This window comes from Typha latifolia, chromosome 5 (genome assembly GCF_019914945.1).
Source record: "Typha latifolia isolate L0001 chromosome 5, TyphaL0001v2, whole genome shotgun sequence".
NCBI classification, from domain to species: domain Eukaryota; kingdom Viridiplantae; phylum Streptophyta; class Magnoliopsida; order Poales; family Typhaceae; genus Typha; species Typha latifolia.
In genome coordinates, this window is record NC_133090.1 from 4,946,937 (window position 1) to 4,972,450 (window position 25,514).

The window sequence follows — 25,514 nt, forward strand, 5'->3', positions numbered from 1 at the left end:
TTTTGAGTTGCATGACTTGTTATAGTATTGTATAAATACATATGACCTATTATTTGGAAGAAAATTATGAAAATAGCATAGCGAAGTAGTTGGTAGAAAGCATTGGGATATTGGATATATGTTATTATATGATATACATTACTCGCTATATGCGAGGGTTAGTTATATGATATATACATTAAGATATTGAGAAATACATGTGATTCTACTTGTTGTGCTAATAGCCCAATGGGTGAGGGAACCAGAAGCAAAACCTTCACCCTCAAATGTTACCAAAGGAAGAGTAACGGCCAAACCAAGCAAGTCCTGGGAAAACTCTAATATGGTGTTAATAGTGATGCAATAAACAACTTCTAGTCACTTATTTGACACCATAATGCAACTAATCACAAAAAAGAAGCAATAGAGACAATAGAGAGAGGGAAAGGTAAGATTTACATGGTTTGACGATGTGCCAACATCCACGGGCGGAGCAATCTTTTTTATTATACAAATCTCCCAATTACAAAGCGTTCAGCAATTCTAATCTCCCTCAATACAATGCTGGCTAGCTTTCTTGATTTTCCTTCAAGCATAAAAGCCCTAAAAAATCCACTTCAGTATTTATTGGGCTAGTTCAAGTTGGGATTTTTTGCGGAGCGTTCGAACGCCCGCCGAGTGAACGCATCTAGGAAACTAATACAGAACCCAAACTAGCATTCGAACACTAGGGCCCCATTCGAACACCTGCATCACAATTTGCTCTCGAGTTGATATTTGCATTCAAACGCCTGTATCAACACTCTTTGTCTAGAAACTACATTCGAATGCCCCTAGGGCCCGTTTGAATGCACTAGCATAGTAAGGTTAAAAATGCTGTAAAAATTGAATTTGAGCCAAATTTCAATAATTCGCCACCTTGGCGAAAAACTCATGACTTCAGCAAATTACTCTCCACCACTACAAAGTGACTTAAGATTTCAAAAGTGCTCTGCCTTTAAATTCATGTCCTAAGACGCCAAAACCAACCTTTGTCAATAATGAGTGGCATTGATCAAATCTAAACAATGTTGGAATTTAATTTTGGTCCCTACTTTCGTCAACATATCTACAGGATTATCTACAGTCCTAATCTTGCAAAGTGAAATATCATGATGAGTTCTAATACCAAAAGATAGGCTACGGAAAGATTCCTTCAAGATCTGGATTTATTATAGGAATCAGTCAGTGCAACTATAGAAAAATATTCACCAAATATTCTCCTATAGTCAGAAAATTACAAAACTAAGTGAATTAGATCCGTAGCTTCCTGGTCTACAATTTTCATATTTATGCCCTTCACATATTTGAACTAAAACTGGGACAAAAACATAAAATAACACGGGTGATAGTGGTGATGATGGGTGGAGTGGATGTTAGGGTTATGGAGGGTAATGGAGATGAAGGTGGATGGTGGATTTGGTTAAGGGATATAGACGAAGGGGAAGAAGTGGTTGAGATCCCATAGAAGAGGGAAGACTCGATAGATGAGGGAGATTAGAACTTAGGAGAGACTTTGCCAATGGTAGAGATGGTAGGTTGGTGAAGAGGGAGGAGGGAGATTAGAGTAGAGAGATTAGAGAGAAGATAGGAGGCAAGAAATTAATAATCCAATAGCATAATAAATTTGGCCATCCACACCTTTATAGAGGCTAGTGAAAAGCTCTAATAACAATAATTAACCCTAATCCCTAGTGCAATCCCGCCGATCGTGTTCGAATGAACAAAAGACATTCTCTGTATGTGTGAACGCAATGCAGACGTTCGAACGTGCTTTTCACGTCCTCTGTATTTGCGAACCTGATGTAGGCGTTCGCAAGGGCGTTCGAATGCGACCCTTTCCGCATTCGAACGCGACCTAGAAGAAATTTATTTTTTAATAAAAATAAACAACTAATGCAGTAAGAAAAGATCCTAACTAAATGGACATCGATGTGCTCGTTCAGCATCTGGTAGTCCACACAGAATCACCAACTCTCATCATTCTTCCTCATCACCAGCATCTTTGACTAGGTTGTATGATCCCTTGATCCATCATCTTGATCACTAGTCTAGAGATCTCCTCCTTCTGAAAGTGAGGGTAGCAATAAGGTCTCACATTTTCTAGTCTGGCTCCCGGAATAATCTCTATATGGTGGACCACCTCTTGTGCCAATGATACCCTTTTTGGCTCCTCAAGGAGGATCAAAAACTCCTATAAGAAATAAGGCAAATCATCAGCTATACTTGACTCCTTTGTCTCCTCAAGCTTAGTGGGAGCTAACTGCATTAAGTAAGCTAGATCTGCTAAAAAAGCCTAGTAGCAGCTACAAGGTAGCTCCCTAGTGCGGTTGAATGTCGTCGAGTTGCACCCTCCTACCATTGTGCCTCAAAGTGAGGCACATCTATCCAAAGCCAAATGTGATTAGGCCTAAACTATATAGCCACTAAGTCCCCAAAATGATGTCCAGTCCACGGAGTGCAATTGAATACAGGTCCATGACAAATTTGTCTCCCAAGACTTGCACCTGCATAGCACTACAAATACTGTCAGCTTGAAGCGTCGTCCCAACACCAACGGTATCATCAAATCCTATAGTCGGTTTGGAAGTGAGCCCGATCTTTCGAACCAGCCACTCATTGAGGAAGTTGTGCATACTCCCCGTGTCAATGAGGATACACATAGTATGCTTCCAAATGATGTTGTTCACCCATAAGGTCTTCGATAATGTAGCGACTCTAGAGTAAGCATGCAATGATATACCTGTTCGTATCTCGTTTGAATCATTCTCCTCCAAGACCACTAGTTGTTGCTCATCCTCATGCTCATCACCAATAGTGACCTCATACTCATATACATCCTCCTCAACCTCACCATTGAAATGCATCATCGAACCGATATGCCACGTGAAATGGTGCCCTAGGGTGAACTTCTTATCTCACCTAATAGTATAACTATTTGGCCCTTCGCTCCTCCACCTATGTAGGTGTTAGAGTACGCATAGGAGGCCTCAGGACTGCTTTGACGTCAGTGAAAGTGTAGCCCACAAAAGCCCTCGACGGGTAGCCCGAGCTGCCGAGTGCATGCGTTGGCTTCTATTATGTCTTGATGCTCTATAGATGTCTCGAGTAACTTCTGAGTGCTCAATGTCTGTTCTCTATGAGCATTGCATCCTCTATGGCTTTCCCTAGATCCATAGATCATAGAGGTCACATGTTGGCTTGAATATCCTCCTGCAGACCGTTGATGAATGTGGATTTGAGCTGAATATCCGACTACACATATAGGCTGGACACTCATTCAAATTCCTCTTGATAGGCTCTTATCATCCTCTTTTAGACCATCTTCATCAAGATAAGATGAAAGTCTTCGTAGCTCGATGACCCAAATCGTTTGTAGACCAAACGATGAAACTCTGCCCACATTTCGGTCGGCCTATGAGTGGTAGTCGATCGAAACCACCGTAATGCCGCATCCTCGAGGTGGAAAGATGCAAGGAGAACCTTTTGTCTCCTCCGTGCCTTGGAAGACAAAGAATTGTTGGGGTCAAATCTCCACCTCAGAATTTGGGAAATTCCAACCGAATAGTGCGCCAGCGGATGCCGGTATCACAGTTGGGGCCAAATCTTGCCTCAGCCCTAATCGGAGGTGGATGCTCCTCTAGCCATATCTGATTCCTCTGATGTCCTCTATTAGTTTCTCGATCTTTCTCTTCATCCCTCTCAATCCAAGGATCATCATCATCTTCATGTACAACCGCGCTCGTCAGTGAGGCCTACCTTGCCTCGGCTCCAGCGTGCTCTCTCTCTCTCTCTTGTCCTTGGCCGACTAGTGGAACCATAATCGGGGGTTCTGGCGTAAAGATCTGGGTACCTCAGATCCTCAGATTGGTTCTTCTCGAATTGCTCGCAATAACTCGGCATTTTGTTGCGCGATCATTTGGCTCAAGGTTTCGATGGTTTAGGTAAAGATGGTAGAGAAGGTCAATCCCAAAGCATCAATGGACCTCGATAGTATCTCCATGTTTGGGTCTATGATGGAGGGTGGAGGAGGCAGCGCTATGTGCGCGGGGTCCTTTTGCCCTTGGTTGCCCGTGGGTGGAGGTGTAGAGTTCCTCTCTCTTGTGCGCATAGATTTCTCCCATTCTTCTTTTCTTTGTGCCACCATGGATCTAGTGGTTGGCGTCATTATGGAAGCATGATATGCAAAGCTGGTTTGGATACCACTTTGTTGCAATCACCCTCGAGGAAGATGAATGCCAATCTGAGTTTCTATTCTGGACATAACATGAAAGTTTCGAAGGCAATAGGGATCGATCCAACTGTTGAAATGATTCGAGATTTAGATATATTGTTCCTCTGGAATTTAGGAATCCAATGAACCAGAATCTCATCGGTTGGGTAGGTAGATCAAAAGATATGGAGAAAATTATGACCAAAGATCAAGAGATGGCAAAATGGACATGGATGATGGAAGTTGATGATGTAGTTAGGATTATGGGAGATAATGATGGCTATGGTGGATGGATTAGTATCTTGAACAAGATGAGGAGGGAGAAAGCAGCTTCTAGGTATGGCTGGTCATTGGAGTGAGGAGGGAGAAGCAACGGAGGATTTACCTTGGCCGTATAAGGAAACTTGGGGGTGGATACTGAGGGGGGAGGAAGGAGAAGGTTGGATTAAGCCTAGATGTAAAAAAAAGTTCCTATAATTAATAATCCCAAGGTGGCTGCTTTTCCACATATTTGGAGGCTAGTCAATCATTTAAGAAATCTGAAACAAATCGTAATACGAAACAACATAACCGACGGGTATGTGTGAACGCTATGCAGACGTTCGAACAATGCGTTTGAACGTACTTCGATCGTTTGAATGGCCAAAAACAATGCTCTATAAGGGTGGGAATGCTCCTCTTCTAGTATTATTTGTCTGTGCTCTAGCTGTGTGTTATTTACAACAATTTTCCTCTCATTTTTTTAGTTTGGTTAGAAAAAGAGTAAAACTATGGGCCCATTTGGAATGAGAATAAAAAATTCCTTAAACAAGGTTAGGACCCACTGATTTGCGTTTGTAACTAAATACTAATTTTTTTATATCAAATGCATAATTAAATTTGAGCAAGAAGAATAAAATGTTGTGGTTCTTGATTTAGATACATATTGAACAAGATTAAACCACTTCAAATTGTATCATTTTTTGTTTATATTTTAGAAAGATAAGATAAATTCTGGTAGGTGCATTCGAACGCAAGTGGATGGCATTCGAACACCTAATTCGTGTTCACACATTCAGAACCCTATTTTTGGGCGTTTGAACACGTGACGGATAAGTTGAGTCATAATAGGATTTGATTAGGGTTTTTTGGATAATTGGCTAGCCTCCAAATATGTGGCAAAGCAGCCAATTTTGAATTATTGATTATTAGAGCTTGTTTTGCATCTAGGCTTGAGCCAACTTCTCCTTCCTCTCCCTTGGAGGCCAACCAGAGCTGTTGTCTACGGTTGAGTTAATCCTCCATTGCTTCTCCCTCCTCATAGCGACTAGACATACCTGGAAGCTCCCTTCTCCCACGTCATCTTATTCAAGGCACTAATTCATCCACCATAGTCATCATCATCTCCCATAACCCTAACCACATAATCCATGACCATTGTGCTACCTCCTAACCTTTGGTCATTGTTTCCTTCATAACTTTCAATCTACTACCCAATCAATGAGATTCTGGTTTCGTTGGATTCCTAACTTTTAGGATAATAATATATCTAAATCTCAAATCGTTCTTACGGTTGGATCAATCCTTATTACCTTCGCAAGTTTCGTATTGAGTTTTGTCTAGATTAGCAAATCGGATAGAAGATCATCCTCCTCGAGGGCTACCATAATAAATTGGTATCAGAGCTAGCCTTCGTTGGCATGCATATGTAATGATGTCAACTACTAGATCCATTGTGGCTCGAAGAAGAGAAGAAGAGGGAGAGACATCCACGCGTAGGGGAGAGAGGAATTCTACAACTTCCTTATCGAGCAACGAAGGGCAAGAGGAGCAGACGCACACAACGCTACCTCCTCCATCCTCCATCAATGATTTGAACATAGAGATGCTATCAAGGTCTATTGAAGCTTTGGGACAGACCTTCTCCGCCATCCTCAGATAAGCATTCAGAACTTGAGTCAAATGATCACACAACAAAATGCCAGTTGTTGCGGGGGGATTCGAGAAGGGTGGATTTGAGCACATGAGGCACCTAGATCTTCCACACTAGAACCCCCCATGATAGTTTCACCGATCGACCAAGGACCTCGGAGGGAGACCAGGCCCGAACCGAGGCTAGGTGGGCCTCACCGATGAGCGCAATTTGTAGACGAATATGATGATGATCCCTGGATTGAGAGGGATGAAGAGGAAGATCGAGAAGTTGATAGAAGATGTCGGAGGAATCATGTATGGCTAGAGGAGCACCCACCTCCGATTAGAACTGGAGCAAGATTCGATCCTAACTGTGATACTGGCATCCACGGGCGCATTGTTCGATTAGAGTTTTCAATGTTTCAAGGTGGAGATCCAATAAATTGGCTCTATCGTGCTGAATAATTCATCATCTTCCAAGGCATAGAGGAGGACCAAAAAGTTCTCCTTGCATCTTTCCACCTCGAGGATGTGGCGCTATGGTGGTTTCAGTCAGTTACCACTCATAGGTCGATCAAAACGTGGGCAGAGTTTCACCATTTGGTCTACAAATGGTTTGGATTGTCGGTCAGGCTACAAAGACTTTCATGCTATCTTGATGAAGATGATCCAGAAGACGATGTTGAGAGCCTACCAGGAGGAATTTGAACAAGTGTCTAGCCTATGCACACCACTATGGTCGGATATTTAGCTCAAATCCACATTCATCGCTGGTTTATGGGGGGACGTTCAAGCTGACATGCGAGAGCTGTGACCAACAGATCTAGGGCAAGCCATAGATGATGCTCTACTCATGGAGGACAAATATCGAGCACTTAGTGGGCACTCGAGCCAACCATGGAGTAGCAAGCTACAACCATTGTCGAAGCATGCACTTGATGGCTCAAATTACCTACATGCAGCTAGACAGTGACCACTTTTCGCATTTCTAATGATGTGAAAACAGCCCCTAGGATCCCTATGCAAACTCTAACACCTACCTATGTAGAGGAGCGAAGAGTTAAGGGGATATACTTCAAGTGTGGCGAGAAGTTCACCTCGGGACCCCAAGGGATTACCACCAAAGCACGACAGATAAGTTGAGTTATAATAGGATTTGATTAGAGTTTTTAGATGATTGACTAGCCTCCAAATATGTAAAAAAGTAGCCAACTTGGAATTATTGATTATTGGAACTTGTTTTGCATCTAGGCTTAAGCTAATTTTTCCCTCCTCCTTCCTCCCTCTGAAATCCAACATGAGCGACCAACCATATTTGGAAGCTCCCTTCTCCTACCTCATCTTGTTCAAGGCACTAATCCATCCACCAAAGCCATCATCATCTCCCAAAATCCTAACCACATAATCCACCTCCATCCCGCCACCTCTTGACATTCAGTCATTGTTTCTTTCATAACTTTTGATCTACTAGCCCCATCGACAAGATTTTGATTGCATTGGATTTTTAACTTCTAGAGGAATAAATTTATGAATCTTAGATTGTTCCAATAGTTGGATCAATCCTTATTGCCTGCGCAAGTTCTATGTTGAGTTCTGTACAAATTAACAAATTGAATAGATGATCCTCCTCCTCGAGGGTGATCGTAACATAAAATTGAGTGGAAATGCAGGCAAACCTAGTTTTACCTCCGTATATGGAATAATTTTAGGCCCAAAGTGAATTTGCTATTTTACCTTTAATAAACCAAATTTCAGGACCTATCATTATATAGGAATCTACATTTTTGACTTAGAAACATACATGGCATTCCTACAAACAATATTGTGAAGAAAATTATTTGGTGGTTTGATGGTTTGGTGGCTTGGCTCAACGGCTCGGTTAGATTGATAGCTCGACAGTGCGGTTTGCTTGGTGGAGTAGCTCAACAGCGTGACAGTTTGGAGCAGGTCTCAGCGGCATTTAGCTCAGAGCAATTGTTCGGCGATGCATATTGTTTGAAGCCTACACCAGACAGCTTGCTATAATAGCTAAAAGCTTGATGGGACTTAAGTGCCACTGTATCTATGGAGGATTGGCCCTTTGTTCAGCCTATATCTAGTGTTGGCATTGCATATATTATGTTTTTAGTGTTAGAAATTATGTATAAAATAATCTAAGTATTTTTATACATATACATGAACATTTATACAAGTTTTGAAAGTATTTAGATTGAAGAATTTAAAGATCGAGAGTAGAAGACTCACTGCATTCGCACCATGTTCACATTGTATTTGAACACACCCAGACCGCATTTGAACGCAGGTTCAGGAGTTCGCAAATACAAAGAATGCATTCTGGCCATTCAAATGCATGTTTAGGCATTCGCGAATATAAAGAACATGTTCTGGCCATAAGAATGATACGATCTCCCCTGGATTAAGGTTTGATCTATCCCATTTTCAGATCTGGATAGGATCTTGCATGGAACTTTAGAAAAGGATTCATGGAAATATAGTTGTTAGATCAACGTGAAATTTTTACAAGTGTAGCCCTCGAAAAGAGCTTTCCAATGAATCAAATTTCAGGTGAATCGGATGGCGGGATAAGGAGATATCTTTTGTTAAGTGGGAGAACATCAAGAAGTCCGTTCTTTGGATCCGTGGATGGGGGCACGGGATCCTAAGTCAATTATGGAGGTGGAAAGCCAGCAGTAATGGGGTGACACCGGTAAGGAAGGTGGTGGTGGAAAGATTATGGATGATGGAAAGAGTTTGGGGGAAGGTAGAGAGATTTGAAGAAGGGAGAGGAGTTGGCTGCTCCTAAGGGACTAAGGTGAGGTGGCCGATTAAGAAAGGCTAGAGGTACCGGAGCCGGGTGATGAGGGAACAAGAGAGAAGGAGAAGAAGAAGATTAGGTCAAAAACTCAATTTAGTGATTATTCCCTTTTTGGTTGCCATCCACACCTTAAGAGGCTAACCATACAAGTCAAAAATGACAATTGTTAACCCTAGAAACAGTCAATTTCCACCGACCACGTTTGAACGAGGTCGAACACGTTTGAACGCACCAGATGCATTCTCTATCAATGCAAATGTATGCAGGCATTCGCATGCGGGCGTTCGAACGAGGTCGAGTGCGTTCAAACACACAATTCTCGTTCTCTTTATTTGTGAACGCCTACAGGTGTTCACAAGCGTGTTCTAACGCACCCACCCGCGTTCGAATGCAACCTACAGAAATCTTATTTTCTCTAAATAAAACACTAACACAATAAGAAAAGACACCTATAAGGTGTATCCATGCTCGAGACGACATCGGTGAAGTCCGAATCATATCAATCCACCATGCTTCCGCCACCTTGTCCTCAAGGTGCGAAATTAGGGAAGCAATCCATGATATCTGACTCGAGCTCCTCCATGACTCGATCCTTGTCTCTAGCTCTCTATAGATCTGAAAAGAAAGAGAAGGTTGGTGCTGAAAAGGAAGCGAGCTCGCTTAAGTTCGGTTGGCACGAAAGGGCATTGGCGGCTCGATTCTCGATTCTCGATCCCCTTTTTGTAGACTAGCTCATAGTCATACCGAAGGAGTTTCATGACCCACCATTGTTGTGCCAGGGTGTACACACGTTGCTCCATGAAGTGGGGTATGCTACGCTAGTCTATGCGGATAGTAAACCATCGGACAATCGCCATTTGGTGACGGTGTGCAGAATTGCTAGCATTTCACGCCCGTAGGTGGATAATTATTGCGACTGGTTCGACAATGCCTTACTCATATATGCCACAAGCCTGCCCCTCTTGTATCAAAACAGCTCCAATGCTTGCACCTAAGGCATCGCATTCCACCACGAATGGCTTGCTGAAATCTAGCAAAGCCAAAACCGGTGCAGTAGACATGGTGGTCTTCAATACTTCGAAAGCCTCCGTCGCCTTGCTCATCCATTGAAACCCTCCTTTTTTAGTAAGGAGGTCAGCGGGGCAGCGATTTTTTCGTAAGCAACGAATCACCGATAGTACTCCGTCAACCCAAGGAATCCCCTCAATTGTCGTGGATTAGTTGGAATCGGCCAGTCCACTATGTTTGATCTTGCTTGGATCGACTTCCACTCCTATCGCTAAGATTATGTGATCGAAATACTCCACTCGTGGCTCACCCCAAAGGCACTTGCTCATCTTGATTTTCAACTAGTTCAGTCGCAAGATATTCAACACCTCACGCACATGCCACAAGTGTTCGCTCCAACTCCTGTTGTATACCAGAATATAGTCAAAAAATGAGCACATACCGATGCAAGAGCGGGCGAAAAAGGTCATTCATCAGCCCTTGGAAGGTCACCGGTGCGTTGGGTGAGCCCAAACGGCATGACTCGAAACTCGTAGTGGACATCGTGAGTTCGGAATGTCATTTTGTGTACATCATCCGGGTCGACGTGGATTTGATGGTACCCTACTCTTAAGTCAAGCTTGCTGAAGTAAGCCGACCCTATGAGTTCATCCAACAGCTCCTCAATAATTAGTATTGGGTATCGGTCTTTGACAGTGATTGCATTCAAGGCTCGATGAGTAGGCGCTCCTACACGGCTAGATGATCCCTTGTTTTAGAATCTCGACCACCAATTTGCTGATCTCCTCTTTTTGGACATATGGGTACCGATACGATCGAACATTGGCTGGTTCAGCCCCTGGGATAATTTGTATTCTGTGGTCATGGTGGTGGGTCGGCAGCAATCCTCGAGGCTCCTCAAAGAGGTCGTTGAATTCCTGCAACAGCTCCTTTATGTCAACGGGTATTCTATTTGGTGGTGGATGTTCTGGTTTAGCAATAGCCATTTGCAAGAGTAGAACTCGATTCCCTACACATGGGAATCCAACAGCGGTTGCAACGCTGGGCCTTGTCGTAGATGGTTTCCATCTAGCAGCACTCTCCGACCATTCCTTCAAAATATAAGTGTGAGGTTTGTAAAATCAAATGTTGCGGGCCCCAAGCTTTGAAGCCATAGAGTCCCCAAGACGATGTCGGCACCCCGCAAAGCCAACGGATAAAGATCTAATGTGAAAGTTTGGCCTTGCACCTTCAACTCCACGCCTCCGCAAGCTTGCAATATGGTGCCATCTTCGATCATCACATCGAACCCGTCCGTGGGTTTCGACTCGACCCCAATCTTCCGAAGAAGCCTCTTTGTCAATGAAGTTGTGCGTGGACTCGGTATCAATCAGGATTCTCACTGTGGTTTTCTTGACTACACTGTTCACCCGCAATGTCTTGGTGCGGCTATCCTGGAATAGGCGTGGAGGAAGATTTCGACCATAATGTCTTCCACTGGCTGCTTTTATTTATGGAGGTAGAGATGCTAGAGCAAGGGATCATCCAGCCGAGTGGATTATGGAGGTGGCACTAGTAAGGAAGGTGGTGGTGGAAAGGGTTAGGGCGAAGGTAGAGAGATGTGAAGAAGGGGGAGGAGTGGGCCACCCCTAAGGGAGTAAGGTGAGTAGCCGGCCGAGGGAGGCTAGAGGTGGCGGAGCCAGGGTATGAGGGAACGAGAGAGGAGAAGAAGAAGATTAGGGCAAAAACTCAATTCATTGATTATTCCCTTTTTGGTTGCCATCTACACCTTAAGAGGCTAACCATACAAGTCAAAAATGACAATTATTAACCCTAGAAAGAGTAGATTTTTGCCGATAGTGTTCGAACGGGGTCGAACGCGTTTGACCACACCAAATGCATTCTCTGTCGATGCAAACGTATGTAGGTATTTGCACGTGGGCGTTTGAACGGGCTCAAGCGCGTTCGAATGCACAATTCCTGTTCTTTGTATTTGTGAACGCCTACAGGCGATCGCAAGCACATTCGAATGCACCCACCCGCGTTCAAACACAACCTAAAAAATCTTAGTTTTCTCTAAATAAAACACTAACACAATAAGAAAAGACACCCATAAGGTATATCCATACTCAAGACGGCATCGGTGAAGTTTGAATCGTATCATTGAATGCAGGTTCAGGCGTTCACCAATACGAGAAATGCGTATTCGCCATTTGAGTATACTCTCGGGCTGTTCGAACGCACCCTGCATATGTTCACAGCGCGTTCACACATATAAAGGAGTGTATTTGCACGATTAAACTTAACTTATGAAAATTAAGTCAGCGCGTTCGAACGCACTCGATCTATGTTTGAATACACTCGGACTACTTTCGAGCGCACCTTTGAGAATAAATAAGCGCATTCGAATGCACTCGGACCATGTTCGAACGCACCCACGTAATATATAAAATTCTTGAGTTATGTGAATCTTGATTTGACTTAGATTTGGCCTTATCTTGTTAACCTATATAAGGGTTGGGATCCTAACTCTAATGAGGTGGGTGATTGCTTTTAATAAGGAGTTCTTGAGGTTACAATATTTTTCTACCAATAAGGTCCGTCTCTTTTACAATGCACCAAGCTTTCGTTTTAAGGGTCATCTAGACAATGGATCAATCTCGAGGGTTACTGAGATTGGAGATCAATCAAGGGAAGTAGTGAATCGTGGCCTTTAGCGATCAAGATTGAGGCAAACAAAGTCGTAGGGATCGACGGGTTGCTTTGTAAGTCAGTCTTGTAACAGCTATAAGTTTAGTGATTAGTTTCGATTCGAGTTTGAATCCGTGATTTTTTTTCCCGTGCAGGTTTTTGCACGTAATAATCTTGGCATTCATCTTTGCTTACTTTTTAGTATTTATTCCACATATTTACTTAAGCAAAGGGTTGAAATTATTGCGTAGGGTTTAGATATATACGCGTGTCTAAGTTTTTTTTTTCAATTGGTATCAGAGTATGCTCTCTTACCGAGAGAGATTCGCTAGCCATGAATTTTTATAGAGATGGGCAATCTTCTATTAGACCTCATATTCTTGATGGATCAAATTAGAGCATCTCCAACCGGGCTCCAAAGCTCCAAATTTGGAGCCCGGTGGAGCTCCAACCGAGCTCTAAATGGGGCTCCAAATTTGGAGCCATGAATAGTGGGGCTCCGGGCTCCATTTGTCATATCAACTTTTTGAAAATGCCAAAATTGCCCAATAAATGTTATATTCAATAATTTTAATTTCATTTGTATCCTTTGTTAAATAATTTAGTCAGTTAAACTGAGTATATAATTAGTTTTACTAATCAGTTTTTAACAAAAATAATACCATTGGAAAGGTCTCATCGATACCTTTAAAATGAGTCTAATATTAAATTATTTTTGAGTTAATTTTAATTTTAATTTTTTTATTATTTATAAAAATGAGTCTAATAAATTATGTATCCTAAAATATAATTACTCAAAATAAGAGAAATGTTTACTAGTATGAAAGAACAACAAAACAAACGTGCTTTTTGTAGAGATAATATGCAACAAATGATGATGGTTAAATTAGAAAATAAAAAAAAAGTTAGAGCTACGAGCTATGCAATTGAATATTGATCATGATCACGAGGATAGAGAGATCTTGTCAATTGATTTAAATAAAATTGAAGATTCGAATGAATGTACTTTCTTTCAAATAAAAAGGCAAGAATTTGTAGAAGAAGCAATATTCATTTTCAAGTCGGAGGTTCATCACAAGAAGGTGGACACAGTCAAGAAAGAGAAGGTGGCTACGGAACCGGAAATGGTGGCTACGGAACCGGAACTGGTGGCTACGGAGATGACTTACCAGAATATTAAACATCTATTGCTTTTATTATGTTTGGTTAATTTCTGCTTAATTTAGGTAATGCAATTTTTATATATTTAGTTAATGACATATAATGCTTATTTCGATGTTTATTTTGTGTAATGTAATTTCGATGCGTTTAATTAAAAAATTAGTAATTTAAAATTACTTCTAAAGCTATTGAATATTAATATTATTTTAAAGACTCGATGAGAGTTTTCTAACCATATATTTTTTTAATAAAAAATAATAACGCTAAGATGATCTATTAAGCAATTTAAAATAGCTAATATAATAATATATATTATATTATTATTATAATATATATGGAGCCCGGTGCATTGGAGTGCACCAGGCTCTTGCTCCATTTTTGGCTCCATATTTGGAGCCTTTAGGCTCCAAATATGGAGCAAGCATTGGAGATGCTCTTATGGATATTGGTAAGCTAGGATGAGAGCCTACATAAAGTCTATAGATGAGCGAGTGTGAATAGCCGTTGTGAACGGTTGGAGTGCACCGATGCACTTGGTGAATGATAAGCTAGTTGAGAAAACTCTAGTCTTGGAATAGGTCGGATTATGAAAAAGTTGGCTAGAATAGTAAAGTAATTAATGCTATTTTCAGTTGTGTTTCCTCGGATGAATTCAGAAGAATATCTACATGTGAGATAGCTAAATATACTTGGACAATCTCATTTTCCTCCAAACTACTATAAAGGAATTGTAGCTATTAAGCTTTTGAAAGTTTAGAGATTGAATACTAGTTTTGAAACTCTTCGTTTGGAGGAAAATGAGATCTTTGGTGAGTTCTATGCAAAATTAAGTGACATAATTAATTTCAGTTTCAACCTGGAGAAAAAATCCCTGAGAAAAGAATTGTTCATAAGATCTTTATGTCTCTCAAAAAGGTTCAAGCAAAAGTTACAGTTATTGAAGAAAGTAAGAACATCGATATAATAAAGGTTGAACAATTGGTAGGTAATCTACAAACGTTTGAGTCTACTCTTTCCAAAAGTATGACCTTAACTACTATCGAACAAAATTTAGAGGAGTCGGATTATTACAACGAATTAGATGTTGAGATGTTGGCTATGTTTGTCAAAAAGTTCAATAAATTATTCATGAAGCCAAATAAGTTCAATGCTGAGAAACTTCAGAAAAATAAGACTTTTGAGAAAAAAAATCCTATAAGTTCAAATGTTAGGGTGGGTAATAATAATGTTAAATAGAAAAATAAAAATCATGATAGTAAAATTTGATGTTTTGAATGTTCTGGTTTTGGACTCATTGCATAGGAATGTTCTAATCAGCAAAAGAGGAAAGGTAAAGATATGAAGATCACTTTGGATGACTTAGACGAGTCATATAATGATTCTGAGAAAGACCAAGAGAACTATATAATTTTTGTCTCTTCTCTTTTTCATACTGACTCTATTGTTGATTCTAATAGTATAGATGAACAAAAAGTATTACCAACTAAAGAAAAAGAATCTGAGATACAAAAAGTATATAATAATGTATACCTAGAGTCATTCAATCTCAACAAAAATAACCTAAGACTACTATTGAGACTCAAGGTAATTGAACCAAAAAGAAATCAATTTGAGAAAAAGTACAAAGTGGAACTTGAACATGTCAAAACCCTCACTCAACAACTCAAAAAACTAAAGATAAAATGAAGATTGTTAAGATTGAACTAAAGTGATTGCTGAAGGAAGTGACATTTCTAAAAGGGAAGAACAAACTTGACGAGATTTTAAATGCTCAGATTCCTTAAAAAAAATAGGTATGGACTTAGATATATCAGTAATTTATGTAATAAAAAGACTGCCTTTTTTTCTGCAGGTCTTTAAAAGGAAGAAAACTTGGAACCATCAATTATACCTTCAAAGCAACTTTGGATGAACGTCTCAAAATCAAAGTCGAATCAATAAGGTTGTGAATAAACAAAGGCACCAAAGGTAAACATAAGACACACTCATCAACAAAAGGTAAGTAGAAAAAGATTTATTCCCACATGTTTTCATTGTGGCATTCCAGGATATATTAGACATAATTGTAAATTACTACAAAAATCTAGGAGTACTTTTATTGATGGGGTGAAAACAAAAGCCATATGGGTTAAGAAAAGCAATTTGAAATGTTATGTTGTGGATACTGCCTTGAAAGCTTTAAATTCTAATTTATAGTATTTAGATAGTGGCTGTTCAAGACATATGTCAGGCGACAAATTCGTGTTTTCTAAACTCAAAGACTATGAATATGGAGTTGTGACCTTTGGAGAGGTAATTCATCAAGCTAATTGGAAAGCGAAAGGTAAGTAGTCCAGGTGTTCCTATACTTGATAATGTCATGTAGGTTAAAGGCTTGAAAGCAAATCTCCTAAGTATCAGTCAATTTTTTTATGAAGATTATGAGGTACCGAAAATGATTGTACTATTCTATATCATGAAGGTAATGTTATATGTTATAGTTCTCGAAAATCTGATAATTATTATGTAGTTAAAATTTCATATAATCTGAAATGTAAGAGTGCTTCTTTGGATATCGCAAATCTTTGGCATTAATGTCTTGGATATGTGAACCACAAGGAACTATTTAATTTGTCCAAACAAGAAGTGATAAGGGGAATACCTAAGATGGAGGAAAAATCAAAAGGAGTGTGCGGTCCGTGTCAAATCGGAAAATAAATAAGGATCTCACATAAGAAAGTAAATGCTACTACCACTGATTGTGTTTTACAATTAGTCTATATGGACTTAATGGGACCGATAAAAATGAAAAGTCTTAGAGGTAAACGATATATATTTTTAATGGTTGATAATTACTCTTGATATACTTGGGTTGCTTTTTTACGTGAAAAGTCCCAGACTTTTGAAGTTTTTAAATCGTTATGTTTAAAACTAAAAATCCAAAGTGAGGTATCATTTACTTGCTGTACATCTACTTTTGAACCTAAAAATGTCAAGGAAGCTCTTTTGGATGATTCTTGGGTTAATGCAATGCATGAGGAACTAGAGCAATTTACTCGAAATGATGTTTGGTATTTAGTTCCTAGGCCTAAGAATGTGAATGTAATTGAAACAAAATGAATATACAAAAATAAAAGTGATGAACATGGCAATATAATTAGAAATAAAGCCAGGCTAGTAGTAGAGGGATACACTCAGGTTGAGGGTATAGACTTTGACGAGATATTTGCACATGTTGCTAAACTAGAGTCGATTCATATACTTCTTGCCATTGCTTATCATTTGAAATTTAAATTATTTTAGATGGATGTTAAAAGTGCTTTCTTAAATGGTAATTTGAATGAAGATGTATATGTGAAACAACCTAAGGGTTTTGAAGATCATAAATTTTCTTCACATATGTTTAAATTGAAAAGGGCTCTATACGGGCTAAAACAAGCTCCAAGAGCTTGGTATGAGAAGTTGACCACTTTTTTAGTGGATGCGGGATTCACTCGAGGGGGAGTAGACAAGACTTTGTTCATTAGACATGAGAACAAGAGTTTAGTTGTTGCACAGATCTATGTGGATGACATTGTCTACTAGGCAACCAGTCAAAATTTAGCTAAGAAGTTTGCAGATCTCTTGCATAGTCATTTTGAGATGAGCATGATGGGTAAGTTGAAGTTATTTTTGGGACTTTAAATTACTCAATTGGATAGAGGGATTTTTATCGCTCAAACCAAATATGCTAAGAATCTAAGGAGACACATTTGTTTACTATGAAATGTATCATAAAATATTTCAGTGGCATAGTTGATTTGGGTATCTGGTTTACGTACGATTCAAGTGCTATCATATCAGGATACACAAATTTTGATTGAGCAAGTTCATGTGATAATAGAAAAAATACCTCATGTGGCTATTTTTATGTTAAAAATAATCTTGTTGCTTGGCACAATAAGAAGTAGAATTCAATATCTTTATCTACTATAGAGGCCGAGTACATAGCAGCGTACAGTTGTTGCTCATATTTATTGTGGATGAAACATATGATCAAGGACTATGGCATTGAACATGACACAATGGTTTTTCATTGTGACAATATGAGTGCTATTAATATTTTGAAAAATTCTGTTCAATATTTACATACAAAATACATTGATATTCGACATCATTTTGTACGTGAGTTAGTTGAAGACAAAGTAATAGCACTGGAACATGTTGAGACAAAAAAATAGTTTGGTGATTTGTTTACAAAACCTTTGGATGTATAGAGATTTAAGTATCTTCGTACTTCTTTAGGGATTTGTGCTTTGGACTAATCTCTTTTGTGTATGAGTTGCATGCTTTTGGTTTTTAGGTTTTTTTTTTTGCAAATCTTTCTATTTATTCTTTTTCAGTTTTAGTTTGCGTGAGTTTTTTTATGTTGAGAGTCTTTAAATTATAAAAAAAACATTTTGGTGCACTTCTAGATTCAAAAATGTTTTCTTGAATTATATATGACCTTCATTCAGTTATAAGTTATTATAGTCAATTTTGTCATTTTTGATTTATTCACTCTGTCGACTTATGTAATAATTAAATTTAATGTTTTTATAACATGTGTATAATCTTGAGTGAGGATGATGTTATGAAATATTTTCTTATGTAGCTCACTATTAATTATGATATGTACAGTTTGACTATATACTTGGTCAACAGTATTGTATTCGTGAAAGATAAATGAAAAGGGCTACAATGAGTTGGTGTAGAAGCCATCTTATTTAGGGTCCAGTTTGATTCAGTACTTTACTTGAAAATTTTAAATAGCACATTTATACTTTGTTCATTATGTTCTACAAGAAAAGAGCTACCTACTCATGTGTGAAAACCGTCATTGCCCCTATATACTTTTAGTGATCAAAAGAATACATAAAAAATTTCCTATCAAGTTTTGTAGAGTAAGTCAAAAAGTGCATAAATTAATAATAAGTCGGTTTGACTACTATGTTGCATTATTGTTTAATAAAAAAGTTTATTTAAGAAGATTGTTTTATATTGTCAATGCTTAGCTTGCATATGTATTTTGTTATGATCAATCAAGATTAATTCTTAATTTGTGTGATACATTAGAGTTAATCATAATATGTTCTTGATGACTTGATTGATCTGTGTATGACTTATTTCATTTAATTGACATACTTATATCTTGAATTTATCTTTGAATTTTTAGTAATGCTCTCCAAAAATATTTTTAATTTTCTAATTAGAAAAAAAAGTCATGTTCGAACACAGGACTTGTGAGTTTGAACGCAGGATCTGGCACGTTTGAACACGTGGACTGGTGCATTTGAACGCATGCATGGTTCTTTATATACTACGTTCGAACCCCATTGTTTCATTTTCCCCATCTTCAGACCCTAAAATCCCCTTTCATTCACTCTCTCAAATTATCAAAACTTTCACGTTTTTTTACTAAATCTTCCACCCTACAATTTTCAAAGGGGTTTTCTACTCTACATCTAGTGTTTTTGGGCATGGATCTTCAAGTTTTCCACCATCTTTTGCAAGGTATGAATTCAGAATAATTTCTTATTTTTCTTCAAATTAGCCTCTTGATCTTGGTTTGATTTCGTGTTTTTTCGAGTTTTGATCACGTTGGATTTTTTTTATCTTGATGCTCCATGAACGATTGAATGTGAAAACATGTTTATTTGGAGTGGATCATGGATTTCATTTAGAGTTTTCATGTTTCCTTAGAATTTCTTTTGTGATTTTCTTTTTGTCGTGAGATTTCTTTTGGTATGCTTTGAATGTTAAGCATGATTGTGTTTCTCTCTAAATTTCCTAGAAAATTTGTCTCTTCCAAGAGGCCAAGGCTCCCTTCTTCGCCATCGTCTTCTCCACCAAAGTTTTCCTCATCGACTGCTGCTAGGAAAGTATAAGCATCATTTTGGGTTACGGCTGGTGATCTGTAAGAGGCTAGTGGCCATACCTGACTTTGCTCTCTTGGGGATTGAGAAATTGTTCACCAAGCATGGGTGGTTAGAAATCTACAAGATACGGGACTGCATATGTGGAGGTTGTCCATAAATTTTTTAGTAACATAACTGTTCTGAACCAATGTATATGGTCAACTATCCGAGGTGTTTTTGTCTACTTGGATTTTGACATTATTCGTGCGGAGTTTCATCTTCGGAGGGTGACTTCGAGTATCCTAATTCCAATCCACTTCCCTCTATTGAATAGATTGCATGTGATGTCTTAGCACAGGGAGAAGAGTGACAAGGCAATATGATGCCTCATGCCAAGTTGACTTCTGTTGCTAGAATGTTATACTTGATCTGTCTTCACAATGTCACCCCAAAGACTCGGCACTCAAGCATCAATAATGATCGCGCTTTTCTTCTTCACGCCATGCTTATTGGCATCTCCATTAATATCGTCATAGTCATGTATGAAAGTATCATTTCTACTCGTTTCTGCAGCGTTAAAAGAGGCTGGCCCCCCTCCCCCGTGAAGGTTTGCTATTTGGGATATTTATAATCAAACTATGCATGCATAGTGGCGTGCGAGTTGACTCATTTGAAGTATTAGTTAAGTCGCAAAAATCGTTGGATCAGATAATTATGCGGAGGAGTCAAGCTCATGATCCTCTATCTCCATTTAAACCGACTTCCTCTACCGCCGCTGAACCAAGTTCATACCATGAAATTTCTTCTGAGGACAGTTATGATAATGAATCTTATGAACCTGAGGGAGAGTTTCAGTTCATGCATGAGCGTTTTGACTCAGCAATTAGGTCAAGGATGTGTAATTGGCAGTTGCTGGGTTTTCTGGTATTGCAGCGGAGATACGGGCTAAGCAAGCTCGTTGGGGACTGTGTTTGATAATGTTCTTTCTATTCTTCATCGCAACTTTCTTCCTCCTAGTGCTTAGGTTTTGTTAATTTGTGTCAAAAAATGGGAGAGTGATCGAGTTTAGAGGGAGTATGGAGTTTAGTTTAGGGGGAGTAAGGAGAGAGTTGTGTCATATTTGCTTTATTTGCTTTATTATGTTAACTGTGTGATTTGCTTGGATGCTAATTGAAGTTTAGATCCTATATGTGTACTATTTATAGTTTTGTATGATCTTACTTCATATTACTATTTATCTATAATCACTCTACTTCAAGTTATTTTCACTTGATCTTGGACTAGTATGCTTTTTGTTGCAAGCTTGAAGTGTTACATCTTTTAGACTTGTTAAATGCTCATTTAAGACTTTGTAATTTTTGTAAAACTAGATATTTTATCATAAATTGCCAAAGGAGGAGATTGTTAGGTTTTTAGTGTTGGCAATTGTGTACAAAATAATCTAAGTGCTTTTATACATGTACATGAGCATTTATACATGTACATGAAAGTATTCGGATTGAAAATTTTCAAGATTGAGGGGAGAAAAGTCACTCCATTCGCACCGCATTCGCATTGCGTTCGAATGCACCGAGACCATGTTCGAATGCAGGGTCAAGCATTCGCAAATACAGAGAACCAATTATGGACATTCGAATGCAGGTTTAAGTGTTTGCAAATATAGAGAACGCATATTCGTCGTTCGAATGCAATCTTGGGCCGTTCGAACACACCCTGCATATGTTCACAGCGTGTTCACACATACAAAGGAGTATATTTGCGTGTTCGAACTCAACTTGTGAAAATTAAGTCAGTGCATTCGAACGCACTCGAGCCGCGTTCGAACGCACTCGAGCCGCGTTCGAACGCACCTTTGAGAACAAGTAAGCACATTCAAACGCACTCAAACAGCGTTCGAACATATCCACGTAATATGGAAAATTCTGGAGTTGCGTGAGTCCTCATATGACTTAGATTTGGCCTTATCTTATTAACCTATATAATGGTTGGGATGCCCTAACTCTAATGAGGTCGATAATTGCTATTAATAAGGAGTTCTTGAGGTTACAACATTCTTCTACCAATAAGGTCTGTCTCTTTTACAACGCACCAAGCTTTCGTCTTAAGGGTCATCTAGACGAAGGATCAATTTTGAGGGTTACAGAAATTGGAGATCAATCATAGAAAGCAATAAATCGTGGGCTCTAGTGATCAAGATTGAGAAAAACAAAGTCGTGAGAATCGACGGGTTGCTTTGTAAGTCAGTCTTGTAACTGTTATAAGTTTAGTGATTGGTTTTGATTCGAATTTGAATCCGTGGTTTTTTTCGATTTGAGTTTTTGCATATAAAATCTTGGTATTCATCTTTGCTTTACTCCTTGGTATTTATTCTGCATATTTATTTAAGCAGCGGGTTAAAATTATTGCCTAGGGTTTAGATACATATGCGTGTCTAAGTTTATTTTTTCAGCGCACTTGTCAATAGATAATCCGAATAATCCGAATTTAGAGGTAAAACATTACAGACGTCTTTTTATAAATACAAATCACTGACTTTTATTATACAATAGATTGAGGTTCGCATTATATGACACAACTTTCCATTAAACAACAGCTCTGTTTTTTTTTTTTTTGATCATTCATGAGCCCGAAGGCTAGATATGGGCTGGACAAAGGGCCAACCCTCCCTAGATACAGAGGCACTTTAGGCCCTCACCGAGCTTTTAGTTGTCTAGTATAGACTTCAAGCTATATGCGTCGCCGAACAATTGCTTCGAATCAAACGCCGTTGAGATCTGCTCCAAGCCATTGTGTTGCCAAGCTGTTCTTCCAAGCTAACTGCACTGCCGAGCCATCAACCGAATCGAGCCAAGCCACCAAACTACCAACCACCAAACAATTTCTTCACAATATTGTTTGGGGTTGGAGTTGAACTCATGACCTCCTTGGTCATGAGCAAGATACCTACCAACTCTACTAGAGTAAACAACAGCTCTGTTACAAAGTGGTAGGAAGCAACGACTTATTAGAGCACTTTCAATATTCATATTTATCTATATGTTGGAACAAGGTACAAATTTTCCTTCATTTGCACAGTAAGTCCTCGAGTCTCGGCCATGTTCATCTTCTCTCTTAACACACCATGAGGCAACTCCCAATCAAAAATATATACGAGATTAGCTAACATGAGCTCCACGGTAGAGATTGCAAAGCCCATTCCAGGACAAATCCTTCTCCCAGCTCCGAACGGTATGAACTGGAAGTCATTTCCTTTATAATCCACAGAACTCCCCATGAATCTTTCAGGGTGGAACTCCTCTGCTGCTTCCCAAAATTTTGGATCTCTATTGATAGCCCATGCATTGATGATAACTCTTGTTCTCTTGGGTATTTGGTATTCTTCAATTTGGCAATCTTCCATGGATTCTCTTGGGAGCAATAGAGGAGCAGCAGGGTGTAAACGTAAAATTTCCTTTATAACAGCTCTTAAGTAGCTCATTTCAATTAAATCCTCTACTTTAACCTTCTCTTTTCCGTTGGCTATTCTTCTTACTTCCTCTTGTAATTTCTTCATGGCTTCTGAGTCTTTTACAAGCTCTGCCATTGCCCACTCTAAGGTTATATAAGAGGTCGAAGTCCCAGCAGCAAACATATCCTGTCATGGTTAAACATCAGATGAAAAAATAAAATAAAAAAGCAAGAGAAAAAGCTTAAAGTATATTTAATTTTATATAACTTTAGGAGTTACTATAAATGATCCAGCATTCTTGATACATTTGATATTTGACACTTGTTCAACATGTACAAAATTTCTAGATAGCTATGATTAGGTTTTATCGGTCATAGAGGTTACATGTGCATGATTTAAACTTGTTATAGCCCGTCCAACATGCATAGAGGGTTATCTCTAACCTATGACTAATTGACAATAGGGGCAAAGCGAAAGAGCTCTCGATTCCTGTCGATTTTCACTTAATTAGTACCATTTTTTTTAATTAATTGGTCTACCGCTTAACTGTGATTGAAGAGTCGCATGCCCTCCTAATTTTTTAATTCATTGACTTGTCTCGTAGAAACAGGTGAGAATAAAACAGATTTTAAAAAAATAATAATTCTATTTTTACTCTGTGAACTATCAATCCTTTTCATAATGAGCACTCGGATTTTTTTTTGGTATATTAACTTCTTGAATTATTAGAAATACCTCAGTTAACCCTTTCTATTAGGTGGTCATTATGTACTAAAGAAATATTCAAGGAGTCATTGTGCAGCAAAATAAGTTTAGGAGTTATGAGTAGAAAATGGTGATAGTTCACTAAATAAAAAGGGAATTATGTAATAATAAAAAGAGAAATTAGTATTGAAATCTATCGTCAGATCTTAATATACATTAATAATATTTTAATTAATTTAATTATAATAATTTTATATTTTTTTTATGTAATAAGTGACTTAGTAAACAAGCCTACAAGTTCTTAAATTATCAAAAAAATGAAAAACAAGAAAACCAAAAAAATTGCACGTCCATGTAAAAGGAGATGCATATGAGAATATGAGATCAGTATAGTTACCATTAGAAGAGCTTTTAAATGATCCTTTGTGAGTCCATACTCCATTTGTAGATCATCTTCAAGTGCAAGCAACACATCTACAAAGTCACTACTCTCCTGCCAACTGTTCTTTATTCGATTCATCCTGTGTTCATTTATCACATCCTCGAGGACATCATCCCATCTCTTAGCCACCTTTCTTGCCCTGGAGCTAAACCCAGAGAAAAAATCCACCCAAGCTAAGCTAGGGAAGTAGTCCGCTAAATTAAGCCCACCTAATATAGCTGTATTCCTCTCTGTAAGCTCACGGAACAAAACATTTCTGCCTCCCTCCCTAGAGAACTTACCAGAGACAACTCTACAGATGATATCATTTGCAAAAGCGTTTAACACTTCGCTCAAATTTATAGGTTTTGATGATTCTTGAGCTTTATTAATTTTCTCGATCGCCAAGCTAATTTCTTCTTCTCTAGTTTGCTTGAACGATTGCACCTTCTTGGTGCTTAGGAGGTGCATGGTGCAAATCTTTTTCTCTTGTCTCCACTGTTCGCAGTAAGGCGCAAAGCCGATATCTTTTGCTCCGTAGTGAAGTATATTGGAGCCCTTCAACGGCGGCCGGGAAGCGAAGATGTGATCATGAGTTCTCAAGACCACTTGGGCCATCTCAGGAGACGAGACCACCAGCGTCGGGATTTGGCCGAGGTGGAGAAGCATGAGAGGCCCATGTTTCTTGGAGAGGGAATAAAGAGAGCGATGAGGAACTGCACCTATATGGTGCAAATTTCCGATAATAGGAAGCTTAGGAGGTGAGGGTGGAAGATTGGATTTGTGGGTTCTTCTAGTAGTTAATAGTCGCAAGGAGATAGTGAAGAAGAAGAGAAGAGCTAGTAGAGATGGCTCAAGCAAAAGCTGCAACATTGTAGGCGTTACTTTTTTAGGAACTTGTCATGGTTGAGCATTCCACTCTCTTGCTTTTGCTTTTGTAGCTAGCCAAAGATTGTCATGATAGGATAAGAAATTTGGTAGTACAAATACTGCAGCTAGCTATGAGCGAAAACAAAAGGTTTTGTCTCCTTGTGATTAAGAAAAGACACGTCTCCCTCTATAAATCTTGCTAGATCTTCCTTGTCTTAGTTAGGCCACCTTGTAAAGTGGAAATTAAAGACTTATTAACTTTGGAAGGTAAGAAACTTTGTTTCTACTATTATCTGGTTATTTGTCCATTACCAAGTAAGTAAAATGGCTTAGCTTTAACATCAAATGTAACCAAAACAAGTGGGAAAAGAAACTTGTGCACATTTTGACTATCTCCAGATTATATCATCTTCGTATCTCGTCAGTGATGAGAAAAT

The 25,514-nt window shown here is 38.8% G+C and overlaps 1 protein-coding gene across 1 annotated transcript; it reads right to left on the bottom strand.

The window, feature by feature from the left end:
• Positions 1-22,215: 22,215 nt before the first annotated feature.
• On the bottom strand, positions 22,216-25,166 carry LOC140789844 (indole-2-monooxygenase-like). The gene is made up of 2 exons (XM_073139699.1): positions 24,184-25,166; positions 22,216-23,267 (listed from the first exon to the last, which is right to left on the bottom strand). Exons 1-2 carry the CDS (start codon positions 25,078-25,080, stop codon positions 22,662-22,664), a joined length of 1,503 nt encoding a protein of 500 aa, XP_072995800.1. The 5' UTR covers positions 25,081-25,166; the 3' UTR covers positions 22,216-22,661.
• Between the last annotated feature and the right edge of the window lie 348 nt (positions 25,167-25,514).